Source organism: Acanthisitta chloris, unplaced genomic scaffold, assembly GCF_000695815.1.
Source record: "Acanthisitta chloris isolate BGI_N310 unplaced genomic scaffold, ASM69581v1 scaffold7651, whole genome shotgun sequence".
Taxonomy (NCBI): domain Eukaryota; kingdom Metazoa; phylum Chordata; class Aves; order Passeriformes; family Acanthisittidae; genus Acanthisitta; species Acanthisitta chloris.
In genome coordinates this window covers 79072-105492 of record NW_008656413.1, presented here as the reverse complement: position 1 = coordinate 105492, position 26421 = coordinate 79072, and the positions used below count along the sequence as shown (strand labels likewise).

The window sequence follows — 26421 nt, the reverse complement described above, 5'->3', positions numbered from 1 at the left end:
AAAGAAGCTTTAAGTTAGAGCTCAAACCAAGTCAAATTCTCCATACTGTCTCCTGTTACAAGCCGAACAATTTTAATATATCAAGACACAAAGCAAAATATGAATTCTGGGCCTAGGATTCTAAATCTAGTAACCAAAACTCATCCAATGCTGTTTCATATTCATGGGTTAATAAGTTTATTGTGTGCAGTGCTGCACTCAGAGCAAGCACTTCTAACACAAGGGATGTGATTTACTTCCTCATGCTTTTATTATCAGACCAGTTGTTGCCAACTCTCAGGAATTTAATAGAAGTTACGAGTCTAGAGATACTTGTTGTTTGGTTTTTTAACACATATGGAGACAGATAATTATATGACAGTCTTAGCTCGGGTTTTTGGTTGTTTTTTTTTCTTTTTTTGCTGGAGCAAGGAAAGGAAAGATGACAAGTTTAAATCTCAAAAGGGCCAGAGAAAAGTTAAAACCAAACCAAAACAGCCTTAAGTAAAAAGCTCACAATTTTTTTTTCATGATATTGGAAACCTCACTTTTGAATTCTCTGGATTGGTACAATCAATTCAATGATTTTCTGGATTTCTTGCTGTGATTTAACCATCTCCATTGTTGTCTCATAACCAAGTTCAGAGAATGCTACTTTTCCTCTTGTTCCTTTGGCTATTACAAATAACAAGTAACTTACACCTATGCACCACAAATAATAAAAGGTGTATTTCCAGCTTACCCACAAACTTCTGTGGGGTGGAGCTTTTACGCTTTCCCATGTTGCTTGTCAGCTTCTCTATAACAGCAGGTCTCTCAAAAGGCACCACAGAAATATTGTTGTCCATCACAGGCTCTTGTTCCTTACAATCTTCCATAGGAGGTACTACATAAAACCAAAAAATCGTATCAGACAGGTCTGGTCTACGCTTCACAGACAGCAGAAATCATTTGAGCCCTGCTGACTGTGCAACAAATGAAACACAACATAAAACAAGATGCAAGAACACACTGGGCATTGAGACAGCAATCACCTGTAAGCATAGCCACATTTACAAAACACCTCTCCTTTGGACCATCATATTTAGCAGAAGCCCAAGTTTAAGTATTTATTAAAGGACTTGTTTTGTTCTGGACACTCAAGATTCCCAGTGAGGAAGGGACACTTGAAAACTCATTCTGTAGGTGACATTTTGTCCTATTGTCCCTTCAATATATCACCTGTCGGCAATGTAAATGGTCCAGTTACCATTCTTTGTGTATTCCCTTAACTTCACACTTATCATACAGGATATTTGATCTTATTATTATCTTTTTGCACTAATCTCAAGGATTAAAAATCACACAAGTCATTGATGAGTTGTGTTTCCTGGGCCTGGCTGTGCATTCCTTAAGACCAAGGCTTCCCAAATGAAGGACTAGTTTGCTGAAGTGTTCCCTCTCTCCACATATAAAATGATAAAATCAACAAACACTGTACTGGAATTACAGCATTAACATCACATGGAAATTCCCTTCAGAATCACATGCAGAAATATCATTTTTTTAATTAATATTTTATCCCCTCAAACACAGACCTAACCACCTGTGAATGGAGCTTTTCTGCATCTGTGTTCTCACTTTTTGGGATCAGCAGGGAGCACTCCTGTGCTAACTACATCAGAGGAATGCTAGTACATTGTATTTGAGACAATAATAATAGATCAATGACCACTTTTGTCTTTAATCATTTCACTCTTTGTCACTGGCTGGGTTAGGGAATAAGGTGCGACACCAAAAGTATAGGAATTGCACAGGCTTTTGACCACGGTAGTGAGTGACTCACACAGGGTTTTATGTCACTTGTTGACATAGCTATTCACCAAGTACCTACTGAATACTCTGTTTATGTTGAACACCCTCTTATAAACACCAAGAAGGATCAGTGGTACCAGACTATGCATCAGGCCCAGAGAGTCTGAGTCATTTCCAATACATATCGAGTGTGATTTCCACGTTGTAGTTTTGCTGCTATGAATTTAATACCTGGCCTAATTGCCCTATGCTCATCTTCAGAGGGTAGCAAGAGAAACTTGTGAAGCATCAGTCACTATTGCATGTGCCAATGGGTTGTTGAAGTATAAAAGAAATTACTTGAGGTGATGAATGGATGGCAGAGAAATAGAAACTGGGATGATCTTGCATGGAGTTCCTACAATTTGTAAACTGTGAGCAGCCCATTGCATTGTCTGTATTAGATCAACCCTGCAGTGAAGTCACAGGTACTGCAGAGGTAGCAGAGAAGGACTGACACCCATATGTTCTGCTAGTCCTCCTCCGGTCTCTCACCATCGCAGCCTTTTGTGTCACAGACGACACCTCCCAGAGACAGTGCCATAAATGAACACCATCAGCCTACTTTCCTCCCATGTAACTCTACTACCTTCAGCATCCTGACATGGAATAATCACTCCCCTGTTCTTAAACACACAGCAGTTTGCTAGCACATAACGTATGAAAAATGGGGTGATAAAAGCCTTGTCTCTGCCTTCTTTCTAGTAAGGAAGAGCACATACCAGGCAATTACAAAACAGAGTATCTGCTCAGGTGAACTTCTCAATTCAGACATTCATAATAAGAAAACATGGCAATTTATTCATTTGATTCCATTTGTGCCTCTGCTGCTATGGAAAGCTGAGTACTTTGAGGCTTAGAATCTACCATATGCTATAAAATGATTTACTCTGCTGCTTTTTTATTTGTACAGGATGCTCCCCCTGAGAAACACAATGGTTTCTCATTTACAAGGCAGTCCTGCTGGCATCACTGAAAGGGAGGAAAAAAAAAGCATAAATACGAAATGAATCTAATGTTGCAACAAAATAGGATGCAGTGTTCAAGTGACCTAATTAATGCCCAGTGCAGACTAGGAGGTTTGGAACACTTTAATAGCTAAGGGTAAAGTTTTAAGGTTAATTAAATACCGTGCTTGGTCAGGAGCTCACTGCGCTACTCAAGTATTTACCAAGGAGATTTGGGAAGAAAGGAAAGATTATGTCTGCTGATTTTCACTGGGAACTGGCATCTGACTGTCCTTTTGGCTTACCCAAACTCAGTATATGCATGCACATACACGCACACTCCATGTGAATTCTGGATGCTCACGGCCATGGGCTAAGTTTCACCTGAGAGACACTTCAAGGATTCCCAGCCCTTGGTGTACAGGACACATGGGGCTGGTGGTGTTGTCCTAGGGAGGTGCAGAGGGCTCTAAATACCTCTAGGAACACCTGCTCAAGGCATCCTGAAACAGTTTAAAGCTCGTGATTACTTTCACAGCCATCTGATTATGCCCCAAATGTAGTGACATTTGTATGGTCTTATAACAATTAAGTAATAATTAAATAATTCTACTGCTGGGCATATGTGTGCAAAATTTCCTACACAGAATTCAAAACCTTTCTTCCATGAAAAATGAATAGTGCTAAAAAAGACATCTGCTCTTCTCTAAGTCAGGCAAAAATCCTGCTTTGTACTCCTTTTAAAAGTAAAATCATCACCAATAAAAGCAATTTTCTTTTCTATCTTTCATGCTGCAAGCACTTTTCCCCACCTCAGAACTCAAGTCTATAATCCAGGGCATGGCTCTTTTGCAACAGAATCACTGAATCACACCAGTATTTGTGTTATGATGAGAATAAGTATTCTGTTATGCAGATTTCCTGGGAGAAGGGAGAGATGGAAATAGTCCAGTTTCTGAAACCATTTAAATGTCAGGAAAAGCTGGACCAAACAGGTAAGATGCCATATTTTAGAACCCCAAAGAGTTAACCTAAAGATCATGTTGTCAATTCCAGATACATTTATTTTCATTTCAATTAAAAAAATATAAAGGTCAAATAGCCCAGCCTGCATAAATTTTTTTTAGAAAAAACAGAATGAAAAGGGGGAAAACCTAACTGTTCACACAGAAGCACCAGCTCTCACCCATCAGCTGCTCTGAGGTAGAAGCTCCTGTGTACACATTTACTAGGCAGCAAATGCAATTAGTTTTTTGCTGTAGTTCACCATACTTCATTACCTGGGTAGAGGCAACTACCAAAGCACAGCTGACATGATATAACTAGCTTAGATACAGCAAGTCATTCCATGCTGAGAACTTACAGTCTCAGCTCAGGAACGGTTTTTTTTTTCTAAAAATCAAGCTTCTCAGCCATGAAAAGCCCATGTTTGAGTACATTTCTGTTCAGGGATGTTCTTAATCAGCTATCAGGGTGTGCTCCTGGATTGTCCATGAAAACGTTCACCATCTCTGATACTGTCAATAGCCTCAATCCCAATTAATAGGAAATGTTGCTTCTAAGCCCAAACTCTCAAATCACAAACCTGGATAGTCTTCAGAACAGTCTTTCTTTTCCTGAAGACATTGGTCTTTCAATCATAGAGCTCAAAGTGACTATCCTTGAGTTTTTGCTTTTTAATTTGTAAAAAACCACATGAACTATTAAAAAGGTTTATGCTGTGCTCGTGAGGAAAGAATAGGAGGGGGAAAAGAAGTGAAAAATTACCCAGTGTGTGTTTTGCTGATAAATAATTTTGTGTGCAGACACCAGACACTGGGCTAAGTTTCAGCTGGTATAAATTAGTATTACTCCATCAACCTCAATTTCCTTTCTGAAGCTCACAATATTGCTATTTAAAAGAAGTGTGTGTGTGTGCAGAGAAATGACAGGAAATATTCCCATGGACCCTGGTGTGAAGTCTCCTGTGGGACCAGCATTTTAACGATGTTTTAAGCAACTATGTAAGAGGGAAAGACACAAGGCCATTGTGTGTTTTATGTGGAGCTGGTCTTTGAGCCTTGCACAGCCTAGGGCTAGGCTTCTTTCTCCTTCTCCTGAAAAGAGTATCCTTCTCCATTCCACTGGAAGAATTTCCCTGGACTTTTTGCTTTGTGGTGGTGGAGAAGAACACATAACCGGGTGTAAACCACAGCTAGCCTTCAACATTTCTCCCTGTTCATTCTTGCAAAGGTTGTGTTCTTGGCATTCAGAGACTGTCCCTCTTGTCACCCCCAACATGCTGCTAGCTAGGAGACCGCAGACTAATTTTTCCCTCCAGGGCTAGCACAGCTGAAAATTGCCAACAACAAAGTCATGGGAGCTCTCTTGCAGCATCTGTCCTGCTGAGCAAGAAACAGGACCACAAGGAGGGGCAGCTTGGCAAGCAACCGGCACCCTGCAAGAGGATGGAGAGAGACGTGGAGACTGGTACATTCCTACCCACACACCAAAACACTAGCCCTTCTTCCCTTCCTCTGCTTCCCCTTGTGGCTTTAGTCAGGTGATCTAGCCATCTGCAAGACAGAGATAACGGAAATTAAAGGCCTCATCAGGCCACGGTCAAAGTACCCAAGTAGATTTCTGTAGTATGCCTGTAAACTGAGCAGCTTGAGCACAATGCTTGAAAAAAGTCCAAACCCTCTAGGGGCTCCTTCCAGTTTTCTGGAACAATTAGTCTCCGCAGAAATAATTTGGATCGATGTTAAGCGTTGGCCAACACCAGTGTCCTTAAAGCAGGATAAGCAGGATGCTGGTAAGGATAAAAAAATCCCTACCTTTCCCTATTCTGAGCCTAACAATGAAGCTGTGAGCAGGAGCCACACCAAAATGCATTCTGAGGCTTCAAAATGCTCAGCAGGAGCAAAACACAAAGGATTTGGAAAGAGAGTCAGGAAAACTGAGCTCCAATGGGATGCAAAATAAACCTATGATCAAAATCTCCAAAGCGTACTCTTAGTCATCCTCTGAAATATCATTTCCATGTGTGACATGGGAAAGGAGGAAATTAATGCATTTTTTCAGGGTTAGTCTAAGACCTCACTTTAAGCTGAGTAATCATTTTTATACTCTTCCCTGATGTCTTTAAGTCCCGGGAGAAAAGACTTTGCTGCAGACCTCTAGAGGCCAGTGCTCATCACTCTCACTCCCAAGCTGAGTTTCATAGGCGAGAGTGATGCTGGGAGGTGAGGTGAGACTTATTACTGTTCCCAGCTGAATCTGGAGCTCCCTGTCACTGCCTGTCCTCACTGGGCCCTTGGAAAACAGCTAAATGAAGACACTGGATCAAATGTCCCCTTAAACATTCACCAGGGGAGGCACAGACATATTTGCCTGGAGGAGAAAGAGGCACTAGTTGAATTCAAAGTGCTGTTTTAAGCTAATTTTGTTGCGAAAAGTGAAGTGGTTGTGTGAACATTTCTATTTTAAGCCCAAGCAAAGTCAGGCAGGCTGTAAATAAAAGAACTGTCCACATGGGGTTTGCACTGGTTTAACTTCAGTTGGTAGAAAAATCAATGCAAGGTCAACCACTGCAGCTTCTACGGGTAGTGAAGGTTAAGGACTTAGCCTTCTTGTCATGGCATTAGGCAGCTTAGAAAAAAATTTACATCTCCTCAGAAACCTACCAGCAAGAGTAAACCCAATTTTAATAAATAACTGAATAAAAAACTCAGAAGCTGAGTGGAATTTGGGAAGCTCCTCTGCAACGTGATCTCAAACATCCTGGCTATATCAGCCTAGTGTAATTCCCTAAGGAAGGCCCACTGAAGTCATGACCTCTCTGGTTAACAAGACATGCACACCCTTGTAGCGTGAAGAGCTTGTATTTTCTTGGGAATGAACTCAGGGGTTAAACTCCTCCCAAGTGCTCCATCTAACAGCCCAGGCCCACAACCGGTACCTCCAAATAGCAACCCCCTGAAATCAGCCTCTCCACTGACTTTTACCAGCATAAAGCCAGGCCTCAGGCAGATAATCACTGACTTTAATGTCTTTAAAGTCACTCATGACATTTTAAATGTTGATTTTAGTCTGCAGGGTGTCTACAAAGAGAGCAATTACTAAATAGAGCTGTATGCACATTTTGGCAATACGTACTAAAAACATTTAATGTGTCTTTATAGGATTAAATTGGTCACGGAAAAGTACTACTTAAAATATTTTGGAGATTTTTTTCACCAAAATATAGCCCATGTTAGAAATGCTGAACAGATTTTATTTCAGCTTGCATCTTTAGGTTTTTACGAATGATCTTACAGACCTTTTGCAGAATTAATTTCCAAATTGAAGCCATATGATTCCACTCTACAATGAAAAGTGAAATGGGAAAAAAAAAAGAAAACATTCTTTTGACTTTTCACTTACCCACAATCTAACATTTTGGTATGCTTTGGTAGATGATAATTTTTAATCAAAATGGAAAAGGTTCAATTCTTGTTATTTTCTGAATTGTAAGAAATTTTAAATACTTCAAGTACCAAACAGCTAAAAGCAACTTTTTAAAGTGAAAACATGCTCAGTTATAGATGAGTTTCTGAAACACTAATTTTGAATGAAATCATAACCATTTTTGGACAGCTACCACATAGCATTTAGTGCTACAGATAAGCCTTCAACCCTGCAGTCTGAGACATTATGCTCATTATTCATACTAATAGCTCCAGAAATTTCTGAAAACAAATTCACAGAGTTTGACATTTCTTGCTTTCAACAATCTTTTTGGCAACCTCTAGTTTTTATGTATATTAACACATGCAGTGTTAGTTAACATATTAATACTAGCACGTGTAAATGCATATAAACATTTTTTTTTTTTGGTTGTAATTACTTTCACCAACACTGTTGAATTCCATTCTGTTCTAAAGATTTTTATACCTATCCCTCCCTCTCGGAGGGATATGAAATAGCACTACAGAGAGTAGAAATAATGACTTCTGGATATCTCCACCATCCTTATCTCTTATAATTATCACTCGCTATCAGAAAGGAATGGGAGGGAAATCATACATTTTATACATGGCTTCAGCCCCCAGCATATGAAATATAAACACCTGTTGGAGCAAGCCCAGAGGAAGCCATAAAGATGCTCAGAGGGCTGTAGCACCTCTGCTATGGAGACAGGTTGAGACAACTGGGGCTGTTCAGCATGGAGAAGCAAAGGCTCCAGGGTGACCTTAAAGCACCTTCCTGTGCCTAAAGGGACTCCAAGAGAGCTGGAGAGGCACTTTGGGCAAGGGCATGGACTGCCAGAACAAGAGGGAATGGCTTCACACTGACAGAGGGCAAAATGAGATTAGATTAAGTATTAGGAAGAAATTATTCTCTGTGAGGGTGGTGAGGCACTGGCACAAGTTGCCCAAATAAGTTCTGGATGCCCCATACCTGCAAGTGTCCAAGGCCAGGTTAGACAGGGCTTGGAGCAACCTGGTCTAATGGAAGGTGCCCCTGCCCATGGCAGGGGGGATGGAACTAGATGGTCTTTCAGGTCCCTTCCAACCCAAACCATTCCGTGATTTTATCATATGACTCTTGGGGGAGTCTTGTACAGGTGACTTTGTTTTACTTTCATGTCTGCATATTTATATGTACTAGAAACTGAAATACTGACTTGAAATCAGCAAAAACAGTGCTATTAAACTGGACAGAGTGATAATTTTAGCCCATCTTTTCTTCTCCTGACCATCTGAGTATAAGGAATCTCTAAGACGGAAGTGACGAAAGGAAGGAAGAAAAACAGATGGAAACAAAAACACGAGAGACGCTCCAAGTCCAAGAGACCTCAAGAGACAGTTTGCACCCACCATGGTGACTCATGACCTGCCCAGCAGCCTCCATACTGACATTCTGCAGATAGTTGTGGCAGCGTTCCTTGTGCTCTTCCAGCGAACTGCGCTGCTTGTAGCTCCGGCCACAGTAGTTGCACTTGTGAGGCTTCCCCACTGCGGAAAGAATGAGAAGCATAGGGTCAAATCCACTGCAACTTGCTTCTGCAATCAAAAACTCACACCTTTGCCACAAACAACTCTTGTGATGGAAAGACACCTAGGAAAGGTTACTCAAGTCCCAGACCTTTCTCCCAGCCCCATTTTCCCACCACACACACCTCCTCCCACCCGCTGGGTACTTTGCCCCATCTGTTTTTCACACTAACGCGCTGTATCAGCAGAAGGAAAAAGAGGCAGATTTGGGCGCAAAGCAAATAAACAGATGCTGAGAGGGGAAAAAATATCAACCAGCTGAATCACACCCCAGCACTGCCCATGTGTCACCAAGTCTCATAGGAAAGAAACTAAATGCGGCGTTTTGCCCATGGCATGAACAGTTGCCTTCATGAAAACGAGCTGCCCCAGTGGCCTAATTTTGCTCCCAACTGTGGGGAAACCCATTACGTGGCCCTGAGGAGTTATTTCATTGAGAAAACTTTGCCAAAATTGCTAAGAGAAGGTTGGAAAATAAACAGAAAGTAACTTTGGTAACAGCACTGTTACATGCCAGAACTAAGCAGCCACCAGTAACACACAGAGATCAGATAATATTAAAATACATATATAGATAGATATATATAAAAATACAAAAGGCCATGCACAATGAAAATCAAGACAGATGAATGCAAGATGTAACTCCAATTTTTAATATTTTTTGTTTTTCTCAGCAGCATTATGCATAAATGGCACATGTTTCTTAAGACAAGCAAAACCTGGCACCAGATTCTCATAAACTATATCCTTTTCGTAGCATGTCATTAGGAAACCACAAGAATGGCCTAGCCCAAGGCCAGAAAGCTAGCCAGGAGGTATTTTGCCAAGCAGTGCTAATAAAGGCTTTTAATATAATTTAAACTTGTAGAACATGAACATTTATCCTCTAATAACTAAAGAGCTATTAAGTCAGTGCTGCAAGTCTAGTAAAACACAATCGGCTGTGAATTTCAGAGCCGGCTGAGGGATGGGGAAGGTCAAACTTATTCCAGAGTTGTGAAAATCTTAGGTAAGAATTTTAGTTTCTGGCCAAAGAAATTGAGAACATCCTCTGTTGGATAATATACATGTTTCTATTGGGCTTGTCCCAACACTCAAAGCTTTTCACAGGCATTTAGTTAATGAAATCCAAGCTGTACTAATTGCAGCCAAACTGCACCGTCACCACTGGGATGGGAAAACGTGGGGGAAGCTGCAGGGAGGACAGCCACAGCCAAGAAGAAGCCCGGAGAGGGCTCCTGGTGCCAGGGCTGGATCCCAAAACACAGAAGCTTCCGAGTCAGGGCAATACTATGGGTCCTCTGCAAGACTAGCACATGCCAGATCACCCTATGATAGAATATGAAAAAGCCTGAGCCTGCAGTATCAGAGCTGGTTCAACAGTTTCAAATGTTTTTGTCTCAGGAAAAAAAGGGATTTGATTACATGAATGTGCTTGCATAAAGCTTCAGTTTTTCCCAAAAAGTTCATGTGTGCAGTTCGGTGACAAAAACAACTTTTCCACTAGGGAAAAAATAAAAGGTGCTTTTAATAAGCATCCAAACTGTGGATTTGTTTCTCTTTATTTAGAGATAAGGTTCATTCTCAGGAAAGTGTCTTAGACCAAAGTGTTGTTGTGGCCTTTATTTTATTTTGCTCACTTGCTTACACTGTTGCCATAACTGGTGCTGGTAATGGAAATCTCAGTGGAGGCCCAGTGTGAGGCTCATTATCATTCCCAGAATAATTGCCCTTGATGTGAATGATCTGGATTAAGCCTCAGCTCTTAAACATAAACCAGCCAGCTCATTCTAGAGGCACCTTAAGGAAAACACACTGGAGGCTCCCTGGGATTGAGACACTTTCATTAACACCATTACAATGTTTCATCATGCATCTGGATGGCACCAGTGTCTGTCAGTCCGATGCCTTCATTAGAAGCTAATATGGTGTCTAATCAAAAAAATCCAGTGCAATGGAAGGCATTACATTAACCAAGCTGATGCAGGGCTGAATTAGCAGAAGAGACAGCTACAATAAATTAAATTATTATCATTTCACACAAAGAAATATTCTGCTACAAGCTCATATTACAAAAATAATAACAATTGACTCAACAATCATAAAAGAGGTTTTATTAAACCTCTTCAACTGCACCCTGCATTGCAATGATTTCAGAAACTATTCACATACAACATGGCAGAGCTTTTCCAATGATATCTAGAATGGTAAGGTATCCAAACTCCCCCAAATTTCTAGCTTAACAGAGACAATAAAAGCTAACGATAAAGGCACAATTTCTGCAGGCAATATGGGATTTGAGGAGCATAATTCCCCAAGGAATGAAATGGTCCCAGCACACACGCTCCCTCCTCTGGGGCGAAGATAAGACAATAAACAACATGTGGCAAATGTTAGTCATGTTGCCTAATACACAACTGTGAAGAATGAAGTGTGTGAGTGCCACAGTTGAGTAGGACCAAGTACAACTCCCTTGGGTTCATTTCCAAATTCTGTCCCCACTGGCTCTAGAGATGCAATCATATCATAGCCCCATATGTGTAAAATCCAATTTACACTATAAAATTACAGAGTGACTGTGACTTGGGTAGCCGAGTAATTGATCAGGTCAGAACACAATGGAATCAGTTCTGATAGCAGGAGTTTGTGTCACCAGCAATTCTCACAGCCTGTTTGGCAAGAGGTGCAGCGAGACAAGGCAGCGACTATGGTCTAGATTTCAGAAACCTTGTCATTGCGACAAATGTCAAGCCACTGAAATAGCTGCAAATATCCCCTTGTATTCTCAAAGTGGTTAATGCCAAATATATATATGTATTCGGGGAAGTGAATGTTGCCAGTGGGTGTACATTCTTATGCATTTCATATTACCTGATAGAAAGCTGTAAAAGTGTATTAGAGAATTCAATTCCGGTGATGATCTCAACAGTGTACTTTGTTCCACATAACAACCTGATATGAAACCGCATGACTTCCAGAAAAGATTTCAGCATTTGACAAATACTTTAGGGTAGGTAAACATCAATATTCAAAACTTGCCCCCAAAATATGTGGTTTGCACTACTGGCTGTGAGCATGCTTTGTCTATAGGCCATTGACTTCAAGGTAAAGAGTCCAACAACACTATACCTGTCAAACCCCTCCAAGCCCCCACTAGACAGGCCTTTCCACCGGAGTCATTTCCACTGTGAAACTACTCAGAGTTTGGCTCAGCTTGCTTGGTATGAAGCTTGTCTGGGACCGTCACTGAATATCATGGTACATGGACACTGCATTTGGCATCGTGTGCAGCCACGGCTGCCAATGGTAATGGCACCCAAGCAAAGTCAGTTTGGAAATCCCTGGTTTGGGGTAGTTATTCCATTAGCATCTTTCAGTGTAAACAAGCAGATAAAAAATTACAGTCACTTATTCTCACAGAAATGACAAGACACAGTCAATGCAAACAAGCCCAAAATCTTTGAGAAATCTTCAATCTGTTGTAGAACTGGGAAAGACCAAGGCACTGGGCAAAACCCAGCGGCCATACTTATGAAACAGCTAACCTGAAGAACATAAAACCCCACTTTATATTTCTTACTGAAATGTCAGAATTTCCACACATTTAAGCTCAGATTTGTACAGATGACAACAAGACACAGAAAACCCACGGTGGAATCTCAGCCTCAAATGGAAAATATTATGACAGTCACAGCGAAAAAGACATTTAAATTTGAAGTACAATTTTTACCATGAAACAGGTGAACCACTCGTCGAAATTCACAGCGAAACGGAGTTTGCTTGTGAAATGAAAATGTTCATGTGGAGGGAGGAGGGGGAAGAGGAGGAGGACATAAAAGCAAGGTGTTTCTGAGTTAGGAATACTTTGAGTCCTGTGGGTGAACTTTGATAACTGAGAAGTCTGTGTGCAGTGACAATGAGATAGTGTAACTCTAAGGTCAATATTCAAGACAGAAAGCAGACTTGGGCCTAGGGAAACTTCTTTAAAGTCATAAAAAAAGGTCAGTGAAAGAGAAACAGCCCGTAAGGCATTCACACAGCATTTTGCTCTCAAAAGAGATGGGAGTGCATAGCAGAATATAAAGTAAGTCAAAGGGAAACAACAAGGCATCCCAGGTAACACCTTGCCATGAGCATATAAAGCAATAAAGGCTTATGGAACAGGTTAAGAGCTACAATATACTTTGGTGAGCTAAAATCTTACCTCCCTTAAGACCAATGACAAAACATGCACTGGTTTCAGCAGTCAGGATTAACTACTCCTGTATTTCCACATTTTGGGTAGCATGTTCTCCTCTGCAGCAGCACAGAGCAGAACTCCTTCCCATCCATCTGCCCATATCCCAAGTCCCAGTGACAGAAAAACCACTAACACTACCTGCTCATACAGTAACAGGCACTCCTGCACCCGTGTAACACAGGCCAGCCCAATCCAAAGACCAGAGCCTTTGCACTGAACTTTGGATCAGATTTCCATTACTTTTGCACTATTGACCTAGCCAGGCTGTGGAGGTGTGGCCAGCCAGGATTTCTGCACTACCTGACATAGCTACTTCCACTCTGAGGGAGCCCCAAGTACACCAGCTGGGACTTATTTCTGTAAAATCTGAACTCTCACTTGGCCCTGAGCACCCTGGAGCTGGAGGAAACACCAGTACTCTCCGACTGAAGCTTTCTGAGGAAGCATCAAAGTTAAAAACGTTCTTTTGGACTGATACTTACACCTATGCGTGAGGCTGTAGAATCCACTGTTACAATCACAACCAGTATTAGTTCACTAATTCTTTTCTTCCCTAAAACTGGAAGGTGTCTGGGTGAAGAGGACTGTTCTGCAGTTGCACAAAACAGCCCTTTGCCTCAAATGGGACTTAATCAGAGTACAATCAGCCTTAACACAGAGGTAAGAAACATGATTAAGGAACTGGGTTGGGACGAGGGAGCGTAGGGTTCAACTCTTGGTTACACTACAAATTTGTGACTGCAGGCAAGTTATTCTGATTTCCTGGGCTTCAATTATTCATACATATGATTACAGTAATAATTCCCTTCTTTGCAGCATGTAAATGAACTCATGCACTTTGCCAGATGCACAGTGGCTAATTTGGTGGAGCTCACACAAGTAGGGAGACACAGAAAAATAGGGTCCATATCTCTACTGAGAAATTAAGGACTTAATAATACGCTGTGATTTTATTAGTTATGAGAGTGAGCACTAAAGAGTGGGAGGAGATCATGAGGATGTCACAGAACAGAGGACCAAGCAGGAATAATAAGAAAATCAAATCAGGAAAAAACCTCAAACAAATACATGGCATGTGAGGCTGTTTGTTGCATGGTGTCCTTTCAGTCCAGGAAACAGTCAGCCCAGGGGGTGTCAAATGCCCTGAGCTTGGTGACATTTAACACCACGCAGGACAAAGAAAAAAAAGAGAGAGCATGCAATAGTCACAGAAAGGTGGATATAACAGTTGCTGTGGTCCTTCTCACCTCCACTTGGCCACGCCGAGGCAGCAGCTGTGGGCACCAGGGAGGGCAGAGGCAGAGCAGAGCTTTCGGCAGGAGGGCTGAGACCAACACGCAGCCCCTGCGCTTCGCTACTGTAATTAAACACTGCACTTCGGCTTTTCTAGAGCTGCCCAGCTCAAAGCCCCCCCCACAAAAATATTTACATGTATAATAGACCCCTGAACGAAATAATAACACAAAAATTTTTTCAAGTGAGACCTAAGCCCATGCTGGCTCTGCCCAGCACATCCCTTCGCAAAGGGAACTGCCTCCCACTCTGATGCGTTATCTCACTGCTGTGCTTAATGACTGTAAATGTGTTCATTGAAATTCATGGGGGCTCTTTGATGCGTTGCTTTTTTTTTTCCTGTTGTTGTTGCCTGTGAGATTACACACACACAAAATAATCCCTATATACTGGAGCGGAGAAATAACATCAAGTCCCACAACCAGCACAAGATGGTCCAAGACAACCTGCATGCAGAAGTCACAACATGTAAACATCTAAAATATGGCTCCAGGCTGCTAGAGCACACAAACACACAGACTAGTGACACACTGTGTCAAGTATGTCTACTTCTGAGCACCCAGTGTGTGCACTAGCAGCCCAGAAAGCCAATCCAATCCTGGGCTGCACCAAAAGGAGTGTGGCCAGCAGGTCAGAAGAGGTGATTCTTCCCCTCTGCACTCGTGAGACCCACCTGGAATCTGGTGTCCTCAACATAAGAAGGACATAGAACTGCTGGAGCAAGTCCAGAGGAGGCCACAAAGTTGCTAAAAGGACTGGAGCATCTCCCCTGTGAGGACAGGCTGAGGGAGTTGGGGCTGTTCAGCCTGGAGAAGAGAAGACTGTGTGGAAGCCTCAGAGGAACTTTTCAATATCTGAAGGGTCTACAAGGGAGCCAGAGAGGGACTCTGTGTTAGGAACTGCAGTGACAGGACAAGGGGTAATGGGCTCAAACTGAATGAGGCAAAGTCTAGGTTGGATGTGAGAAACATTTATTTTACTCTAAGGGTGGTGACACTGGCACAGGTTGCCCAGGGATGTGGTGGCTGCCCCGACCCTGGCAGTGTTCAAGGCCAGGCTGGATGAGGCCTTGAGCAACCTGATCTAGTGAGGAGGTGTCCCTGCCCAGGGCAGGGGATTGGGACTAGATGATCTGTAAGGTCCATTCCAATCCCTAAATTCTAAGATTCTATGATCTCAAATCAGCCTGATTTTCAAAAAGAATGAAATCTCTAGTCACAGTAAGAAAACATTGCAATAATCTTTTAACCTTGCCAGTCTGAGCAAAGACAGCAATACCCAAGGTATGTTTCAAGTGATGCAGATACATTTCTGGACCTCATGGAGTTCTGATGTCTTCATTCTACAAGCACATTTTAGATTAATGTACTTTGGGCCAAGTATTAGCGTTCATGAGGTCACATGGTAAAGGACAGGGTCACGAGATCATGTGGTAGAGGACACCACACAACTACATCTGCACTTAAAAAAGGTTTCTGGCCACCTCAACAGGTTCAAAAATCAAAATGCAGCACTACAACAGGAGAAGCAAACATACAGGTCTTTAGGTGACAAGTACTTTCTTGACTGGAGCCTCAAAATAGAGCACTTGACTGACTTCATGACCTCGTGGTCCAATACATCTTAGGAAACATTATTATCAATTGCCTATTGATATGAATGTGACTGTTCAACAGCCACATTTTGTGAGCTTCCCAGCAAATGAAAAACAGCTTGTCCTGACTTTTTGCACAGTGGCAGTCAATGATAAGTTATTTCTGTCAACAGCTACCACATACTATTACAGCAGCCCTGTGCAGCTAGCAGTGAGACACCACTAGATGCTTAGGATACATCAGCACACAGTAAAACAAGAGCAAAACTTCGCACCTCCAACCCCTTTGTTTTCTAGACACAACTGCCTCTCCTATAAATACCTCCAGGGCACAAACCAGCAGCTTGCCACCTGCTTCTACCTGCCAGCTGTTTACAGTATTGTAAAATAAGCAGTGAGCAGAGAAATACAGTATTAGTGTTCAGTTCTCCCTCGATCTTCCATGGCAAGCAGTGCAGAACACCAGATGATATATAAATTCTTAAGAATTTCATCTGTGCTATGGTTTGGCTAGAACAGACCCACAAAAACATGTGCACACACACAGAGAACAAGTAAATACAGTAGTCAGGAGAAACTTTTCCTATCCATACCTTGTCTGTGTATAAGCACATAGACAGAATCCAGCGTAAATCAGTAAACATCAGTGCTCAAGTACAACATCTATAGTATTGGGTCCTTGCTTGTACCTACAGGATGTTCTGCCCGCAGCCTGTTATTACTTTAATAGTTTATTACAATTTATCTTGCAGCAACTGGTAGCTCTGTTATAAAACCTGAGTCATCAGATTGTATTGATTTATTAACTGATCTGCAGGTTTTCACAGATAAAACAATGTGTCAATCTGCCACAAGGGTTATAAATAAATAGGTGGTATTTTTGTGCCAGAAGTTTAGCAAAAAATCTAACAAACTCCTGTTTCGTTGGCACAGTCACAGAATTACTGAAATCTCCCAAACTCTCCAGAGACTTGCAAGGCTTCTGCCATAGCCTTGTAGCACCCTTTAAATAACTGAAAACAGAAAAGCAAGAACCTTGCACCCCATTTTCTTTCTTTGCAGCACAGAAGACAAACAGTTCACTTCACAGACAGGTATGTTTGTATGTGTATGTGTGAAAAACAAAGGAAAATATACCTATGTGAAAAAATGCAAATAAATTACATACCAAATCAAGGAAAACACAGTTGGGGACATGTATGTTGCATTTAGTTATGAAATAGATAAAATTCACAGTCATTTGCTCCAGTTCTATGTCTCAAGAAACATATATTGCACTACATAGAAGCTCCCCTCATACATTTCTCTTGGCTTACCAATGTTTCCTTCAGTATAGGAGCTTTGAAGCCAAAAGGCACCTGACAGTCATTTTTGAGTTGATATTAATGGCAAAGGAGCTTTCAGATTCCCCCTCAGCACAAATATTTGAAAATTTCAAGTGCACTTACACTGCAAGGCCACTGAACTGGAAGGACTGTCCAGGTTCCGTGCCAATATGCCCCAGAATGCCAGGCACCCCAGCACTGGTGGGGTTCCCAGAAGTTCTACATTGATTCTGAAATGGGTAAATACTATTAAAAAAGGACTCTGTTTAAATAGGACTCTGATGCTGAGATAAACTAACACAAACCAGGAAGTTCACGAAATAACTAGTGTTTTATCACCAAGCTGGCTTCAAAATCACTTAAAAGTAGCCAGGTTTACCATCACTTACTTTTAAAGAGGGAGAGGCCCTCCAAAGAATACGAGAGGTGACTCTGGGAAGGAGCCTCCACCCTGCAATGTCTCCATGCTCTCCGGATGTGGGTGGGAAGCAGCTGAAGACAGGTTAAACCTTGACTCTATGTACCAGCTCTGTACTTTCCTCTCAACTTCAGACCTTTAACATTGTATGAAGTTAACTTGATAAGCGGAGTGTTAATTGATTCACACAACAAACCTTCCAAAACGGGCTTGTTGGCTTCTCTTCCTTTTAACTCTGCTCCAGCAACAGAGTGAGCAGGAAAAATGAAAACAAGTTTAGGTTGGTCTGTTGTTCTTCTCTGCCCTGTCCTGTCTGTTCCCTATCAGTGCCACAGCTCAGAAGGAATGTAAGGAGGTGACTGGAGATCTACACGTCATCACAAGCTGAGCTCTGACTACAGGTGGGGAGGAACAGCTCACAGGGGCAGCACAGGGTGTGGGTACCTCAGTGCAGATCAGGAATGCTGCTGGACAAACACTCCCTTCAGGCAGTGCTTTGGTTTGTTTAGGGGGTTTTGTTTCCTCTTTGGGTAAAACAAGTGTAGATCTTGGGCCAGATTCATCAATACTGTCCAAGGAAGTAACACCCTGAAGCCAATTCATACCAGCTGCATACAGTTTGTATTCATTCCAAGTGAATCCCTTCGCATATCCTGCAGAAGCCCTTTAGCATTACAAAGACAACAGAATCTATGAATTATTTGGAGCAGGCCATGCCGAACACAGTGCTACCAGGTATTTTGTCCTGTATAAACAATGGGAGACAGAGAGAATACACAACATTTAACTTTCACTATAGCACTAGATAGTTTTCTTCTGCAGAAAAACACTGAGCAAGCCCCTTGACTCTAGCTCACTTCTTCTCATCCTGTGGCAATGAGTTCCACTGTTCCTCCTACATAAGAAAAATGCATTTCTTCTAGCACCTGACACCTTTCAGTTTTATGTCTCATATTAGCAGATAGGAAGAACATGCTCCCTTCACATAAGTTTTCCCTTTTCTTGTCACTGTCAGAAACAAAGTTTTGGAAACAGACTATTAACAGCAAGCTGTCATGAAGATAACAGCAACTTGGGAAGAGTAATACTGACAGCTCCTCTTCTTTTCCCAACCACTGAAGTTGGGAGTTTTCACTTATTTTGATCAAGGCCAGCACTGAAGGGAATCGTGCTTCCAAAACCAGGTCAGGCTGTGAAACTAATGGGCTCCTTTGGGATATGAAAATTTTTATTCACACTTTCCTAACTGCCCAAGAATAAGTGTGGCCCATGCCTTTGTGTTGCCCTCATCAAGATCTGCTGTTCAAGCATGTGGTTTTGTCATGTCTTGCCCCAGTGCCAAACGAGGTCAAACAGAAAAAAAGCTGACTTGACTCCTTCCACCTATGCAGCCTTCCCTTCTCCTCCTGTTGCTCTCTGCCTCACAACATTTATATTTACCACCAACGATGCAAAGGAGCTCAAAATAAGGGTGGGACTTTTCCCAGGCAGATGGTGCTGTGCTGCATACTTTGGGAAACCTCACATACTAAAGACTCCTCCAGGATGAAGCTTTTTGGGGCACCTCACTGCTTCCAAATGTTCTTTCCAACACCCAGAACATTTACTCCAGCTTCATCAAGGCTGCTGCTACCAGAGCTGGACAGACATCTCCTCTCCCTACCACACTCATCACCTACCCTTTGTGGTCTTCACTGCTCCTAGTTCAAAATTAACCATAGTATTCAGCAGAAGGAACTCGGGACCATTTGTATGAAGACAGTTCTTAGCACAACAAAAATGAACAGTAAAGATATCTTTTAAAGGATGATGGGATTCTTTAACTCAGAGAGAGGAATCTGGGATACTGGACAGCTTCTGTTCGAGCACAAACCTCTGCATCAAGTGTTTATGTCTGATATTGAATCTACATTAATCTTTTCTAGGTAATAAATTTCAGCAATGCCTGTTAACCTCAATATCTTTCCTACTTGCATTTTTTGTAATGCAAAAAAAATAAATAACAGTTTCAGAGCACTTCTTAATACCCAGGATTTTTTAGGTTTGCTCAGTGGTGACAATGAATTAGGACTGGAGGAAGAAAAGAAAGATTTGGGGTTTTAGGATGTTTCCTTTTTGGTGCAATTAGTTTTGCACTACAGGTCCTGGATAGATTGAGAAACTGTAATTGTGACTGAAATGGAGGTAGACAAAATGAAAGGAAATTAAATATGGGTGTGAAATTAAACCAAAAGAAAAAGAAAAAGAAAAAGAAAAAAGAAAAAAGAAAAGAAGAAAGAGCAACTGCTTGGGCTTAAAGTAAAGACAGAAAAGCTAGAGAACAGAAAACAGTTCACTAAGCATCCAGAAATTCTTTAAAAAGGTTTCATGTAAAAGCAGGGAATTTAGGAAACTCTGAAGGCACTTAACTGCATTCCCTGATGGAAAAAAAATAAATAATTTCATACTGAAGGTTCCACTAGGCTCTTTAAAACAGGTGATTTCACCAAGAAGTCTGAATCAAGAGTGACAGGATGTAAATTTTCTCATTTCTCAATAGCAGGGAGAGAAAAAAAACATTTTTCTCATTTTCTTATATCTGGGGGGGGGTTTCTTTCCTTTGGGTGGAGCATCTTGTAACTGAGTCAGCAGATGGGGATTTTGGACATTTGGGTTCATTCCTGTCTGTGACACTGATGTCTCAAATGCCTTTGTCAAGTCCCTTTTTGTTGGTACACTGGGTTCATCCCCTGCAGAAGGTGGATGGGCAGGAAGCTTTCCTCTCTTCTTGTCTTGGGCTTGAGCTCTGAGAACTGACTGTGTCTCACCATGAGTTATATATTACCTGACACAAAATGGCCCTTTCCCTTCTCTTCACCAACGGTGTGATAATATCCCAGGGACTGTACACTAGCACTTCATGCTGACCAAGACACAAATCTCACGTTTCTCAACCAAAACTGTACTTGGAGCCTCCTGAAGTGGCTCATCATTAGCCCCTAGGACAAACTCATTGCCTGTAGAAGACCAATGATATGAACATAAAGGATACAATTTTCACAATATAGCTAACATGGACATTTTACTGCGGCATGTAAAAGCCCAACAAAGTACTTTTCCTGGTGGACGATCTATTCATCACAGCTGAGCAGCTTCATTCCAACACAAGATGCCAAAAATCAAGCTTTTGATGCTGCTTGATGGAAACGTAGCTATGGATCTTGAGGCACACGTGACTCTACAGCAGTACCAACACCTGCAGTTTCACCCCAACTCAGGCATGATACTGTGCTTTCCTTCAGCTCCAGCTCCTGGAGTCAGCTGACCAAAGAGGAAAACTTAGCTTGCATGTTTGCTCACTCCCTCCCTTTCCACTCATGAAATAAATATTGTAAGGTAAATAAAAAGGACACTTTATCACCTTCTGCTCTCATTTGAACTATCTATGACATGAGGGATCCAGATTCATGATGTTTCAATCCCTGGGGTCAGAAATTTATCAAGAGTGTAAACTTTGAGGAATTGTGACAATACCCATGGCTTTTTTTACAGATTAGCAAAACTACAATTGACATCGAAATCTCAGACAAAACCACTTATTTTCCTACTGGAAGTTTTACACTCTTGTGTTGTTTTAAAATACAGTGGAGTTAAGATGGCTTTTCTCCCCAGATGTTCTCTAACTTATGCCTCAAATTATTTTCTTGTTTCATCCCGATGTTTCATAGGAAGAAAACTAATATTACATATGAATCACAATATAAAGTGTCTGCTATAAAAGATATAACTCTCTTAGGAACGGATTCTAAGTGGCACATTCACTATGCATTTAATTTTCATTTACAGTACAGGCTCCATACCCAGTACACTGACTGTATCGGGTTTTGTTTTCATAACCTATTCCTGACACCTAACAAGAACTGGGAGTGCTGCTCCAGGATTTGGCAAGAAGGAACAGGTTGTGGATGAGCAGGTTTCTCTGAATCACCTACATGGATCAACAAGGAAAAATAAAAGGGAGAGGGTGGAGATTGCAAAGGAAAAAAAAAAGAGAGCGAGAGAGAGCAGTGACGTGTTCCCTTGGACGCGGTGTGTAATGCAGCTGGCAGAATGCCTGCTCACGGTGCCACAGAGTTCCAGACATGCCAGTCCAGCTGACTCAGCTCTTCGGAAGAAGGAAAGGGAAGGGAGAAATTTCTCAAACGCTGCTGATATCTGAGGGATGGGGATTGCTAGGCTCTCCTCAAGGATCTCTGAACCCATCTTTCACACCAGGCACCCGAGTGGTGTCCCCACAGAGGTATTAGACAAAGATGCTCACACAATAACTCTCTACAGCACTGCTTATGCTCCTATCAAATCCTGCCTCTGTGATTCTTGGAAAATTCATTAGCACAGCTTTATCCCACAAACCAGAAATGTCAGGCCTTTCTTAGCCAAGGCTAGCTGCTCTCAGACAAGCCACTGTCTCCAAGGAGACGGGCAAAATGCATGTACATGAAGGGTATCCAAGTGAGAGAGAGTCTACGGCTCATGCCACTTTTCTATATAAAAATTTCATCATCAGATTCTCAGCAGTGCGTTTTTTGCATATGATTTATTTTTTGCAACGAGCTTGAAGTCCTTAAATCATCCAGGCTCTGCCTACCTGCGAAGCCAGCTCTACCCAGTGATACAGTACTGTGCCGTGGGCAGCTCTAGAGCAGCCCCTGTCCTGTTAGGCTTAGGGGAGACCCTGTGCTGTCCTCACAGACTCACAGGATGGTTTGGGTTGGAAGGGACCTCAAAGATCAAGTTCCAAGCCTCCTGCTGTGGGCAGCCTTCCACTACACTACACCACGTGCTCCAAGTCCCATCCAGCCTGGTCTTCACTTCCACTCCAGGCTGAGAAGGCACAAGGAAGAAAGTATCTATTTCCTGGGAAAAGGAACACAGGGTAAGGCCTGGGCTGCCAAAGTCCCTAATTCTCACTGAAATCAAGCAGAGCTCACTGCTTTTAAAGATAAGAGCCATATTGAACTAGCCCCAAAATGAGCACGGATATGAGTTTGTCTTAATTTTCCAGTCAGGATTCTCACAATGAGCCCTCGACTGCCTCAGAGCTCATGAGAACATTTATGCCTGTCTCACTGGAAGAGAAGGAAAGGACACATGCTTGGGAAGCACATTCGCTCCTCCTTAACACAGAGCAGCTGGCTCTCCCGGCGGGAGGAGTCTCAGGGCAGCTGCAGCATCCCAGGGAACACTACTGGCTTACACTGGAAATCCTGCTCCGTTATGCTGCCCCACCGATCACTTGCAGCACTTCCCACAGAGGCAGAGCGGCTCTTGTACCTTTAATACAAACAGCCTAAACAACATTAAAGTAGAGGCTTCTCCAAACACAAATGGTCTGCAGCATAGGGATAGCTGTGTGGTTGGGGGCATCCCCAGCCAGGTGCTCTTTGTCAAAGTCTCAACAGTCAGGGCCTCACCAGCATTTCTCCAGCTTCAGGAATGAAGATAGAGATCTTGACTTGCTGTTGCAAGGCAGGGAGGGAACTTGGGGCACCCTGTCTGAAATCAACACAGCACAGTTATGCAAAACATGTGTGCAACTGGCATCTCTTGTGTAATCCTGGCTGCAATCAACCTCTCTAAGCACTCCAGAAAGGAAGGAGGGGCAAAGGGTGGAGAAAGTTCACACTTAGATCAAATAAAAAATGGGAAAATATCCAGAGAGCTTTAGTCAGGTAAAAACACAGTTCCCTCTCATGGGAAACCTCCAGGACAAGTTTCCTTGAACTTCATACAGGGTTATAAATAGGAGGAGAGTCACACAGAGTTCAGTCCAGGTTCACTGTAAAAAAATCTAGACTTTCTCATTTTCCTTCTTGAGTGATATCCATCAATATCTTAGCTGTAAGCCAATTCATAATTACAGGTTGCTGAGAGCTCGGGAGAATACACCAGTAGCAGCTTTCTGCAACTCTGCCGTGGCATCGGTTATGGGTTATTTTTGTCCCCCTTCCTTTCCAGATGGCAAAAATACCTCTCTTGTACCTTAAAACACTCATATATTATCAAAAATGTCAGGGACAGTTCTCCATTTTGCACTGCAGCTCCAAGATATCAATGAAAGAAGGCCTCACACCACTGTTTGACTCTAAGCTTAGACTTTCTCAAGCTGAAAGGTTTCACAAACTCCTTCAAGAAACAACAAAGGCTATGCTGGGTCTCCTTTCCTCAGAGACAATATGCTGAAGCTTTCTGCCCTTGAAAATAATTTTCTTAGGAAGGGGAAAAAAAGAAAACCAACACTTTTTTCCTCCTTAGAGCTGCTGTGGTATTTTGCTGCTCAGAGTGTGTGCAAGAAGTAGTCTTGGTTTTGCTGAGACACAGTTTCATCTAGTCAAAACCATGTTTGCATCTCAAGCGCATGAAAGAGTTCTCAGTCACCTACTGGATCTCTGTCTGCAAAAACAACTGCAGCTACTTCACAGGCAGGAGGGCTCCTGATGCACCGTGTGTCATCCCTCAAGCTTATTCTAATGCAATGAGACACCCAGGACCCCAAGACTGTGTGGAGCCTGGCCATGCAATACCTGCATTTAGAGCTGCACCTTAAATTCTGGTCTGTATATACATGTGCCAACTCAAGCACAAAAATACTAGATTTCTGAAACCATCCCTGAAGACAAGGAAAACAAGGCCAAAAGAGGCCTCTCTAGCTTGAACTTCAAGGAGCAAAGGACTACACTTAGGCTACTAGACCCTCCTCTGCCAGCCTGTCCCATAATAGTTCTGGAGCAGAAAGACAAGTGATGCACACAAAGCTACCTTGGTGTTTAGGTCCCTCGGTTTGAAAATTGGGTCTCACAGGGATTTTTCCTGTTTCATTTTCCCATCACCGAAAAACAGGTAACGAGGAGGCAACAACCCATACCCACTTCTCACAGGCTTGGAGCTGATGGAACAGATAGTGTTCATAAAAGAAACAAGATGCAAAAATTGCAGGCTAAGTAGTAAGCCCTTTAGTATTATTAATAATCACCTTACTATTGTGTCCGAGATAATCACGCTGGTATCAGAGTAGAATACCTCAGTGGTTATGGTAACAATACAAAGTTATTATTCCTTCCACTTTGTAATTATCTCATTTCACTACTACACAAAGGCTAAGTAAGATCATGTACAACGCTGTGCAGCAGGGACACCAGCAGCACTGAACACTCGGCGATGGACTTACATGACCTTCATCGCAGCAGTACGTGCATGTCTTCTAATGAGTCGTGTGCACTGCCCTCTCACCATCACAACAAGGTGGACAAGTGCTCTATATTTCTCTTTTACTGACAGGTAACTGAGGCACAGATTAGGCTGAGGGGTCTGCATCTGTACTGACCTGTGTTTCCAAAGCATAATATGACTCTGCAATTTAGTTCTCTCACAAATGAGTGAATAAGAGTAGAAAAAAAATTCAAAATTAGTAATAAAAAAAAAAAGAGATGAGAAGATTGGAAGATAAAGACAGACTAGAACAGAATCAATGCCAGATGTATGACTACAGCCTATCACAATGTAAACTGAGCACAGGAATTACTCACAGTCACAGAAGACAGTGTTAAGAAGAGCAATAATCTGCAGCAAAAGAAAGGATAGTTAAGGTTAAATATCAGGATGAGACTCACAGCTATAAAAAGCAGATGGGAAGTGGAATTGTCTCCCTAGGGAGGTGATAGAAACAGTCTCTCTGGATGTTTTAAAAACAGGTTAGGCGTGCTGTTTAGGAGTGCTGCTCTATATGCAGAAGACTTACCACATTCATGCTTTTTTGATGCCAGTGAAATCCCACAAACAGCACTGTGGTGGGATAAAAGCCCAGAGGAAAAAGAAAGTCACTGTCTCATTTGCTCCTCCAGAACAGGATGACTGGCCTAAGAGCTGGCATCACCCAGCAGAGAAGAGGTGTCTGTCTGCTCTCCAAATTGCAGCCCAATGGGGCAGGACTAGGTGCTTTGTTCTGGTTGTATGTGGCCTGAGGCAACCCAAAGAAGGACAGAATCTGGCTGACAATGCCAGGATGTGAATTGCTAATGTGAAGAGGAGACAGAAAACATGAAGAAAACTCATGTCAGCAGTTCCATCCCAAATACACACTTCCATTTTGGCACAGGTTCCCTCAGGAAGAAAGGAACTGGTCAAAATTAATGAGGATGATCCTATATGAATCTTACACCATGATGATGCTGTCTATACAAGGACCTTGTTAGCCCCAAGTACTTCAGTGCTGTCTGACCTTCTGGATAGGGTGACAGCAGGCTCAGGAGGTCTGAAGAGAGGGGCAAAGGACACCTTGTCCCCTCCTTCTAAGCACCTTGGTGCACTGCAGAACTGAAACCTATCCTAAGGAAACTTTCTCACATGGTGATGCTGCAGTGGTGAGTTATCAGTGCCCTTCTCCATTCTGGCGTGCAGGACCTCCTGCTTTAACAGAAAACTCTCCCTTGCCAAGGGTCCAGAAACTTAACCTGACACCAAACACACAATTCTGCCCCCCAGTCTCATTAAGGAGAGGAAATTTGGATGATCAGGGAAAGAAGATGATGCAACTTCCCTTCAGACCTGTTCTGCCCCTCTTTCTGCTGAAGAGCAGAGGACTTGCTGGTAAACCTGGCAGAGATATAGCAAGGCCATTGTCCACCGAGAGAGACAGCAGGAGGGACCAGACCAGTCTCACAGATATCACGATAAATCTTAGCATCTACTAATCTTGCTGTGAACTGATATTTAGAACAAGAACACACCCATGGTGTT

The 26421-nt window shown here is 42.3% G+C and overlaps 1 protein-coding gene across 2 annotated transcripts in view; it reads right to left on the bottom strand.

Moving 5' to 3' along the window:
- Positions 1 to 26421, bottom strand: part of IKZF2 (IKAROS family zinc finger 2 (Helios)) — a 109476-nt gene that overhangs the window by 5862 nt on the left and 77193 nt on the right. For both annotated transcript variants that reach the window (XM_009084320.1, XM_009084319.1), the window contains exons 5-6: positions 8600 to 8737; positions 722 to 865 (exon numbers count right to left, since the gene is read on the bottom strand). In XM_009084320.1, coding sequence (XP_009082568.1) covers positions 722 to 865; positions 8600 to 8737 — 282 coding nt within the window. The remainder of the gene's footprint in view (positions 1 to 721; positions 866 to 8599; positions 8738 to 26421) is intronic.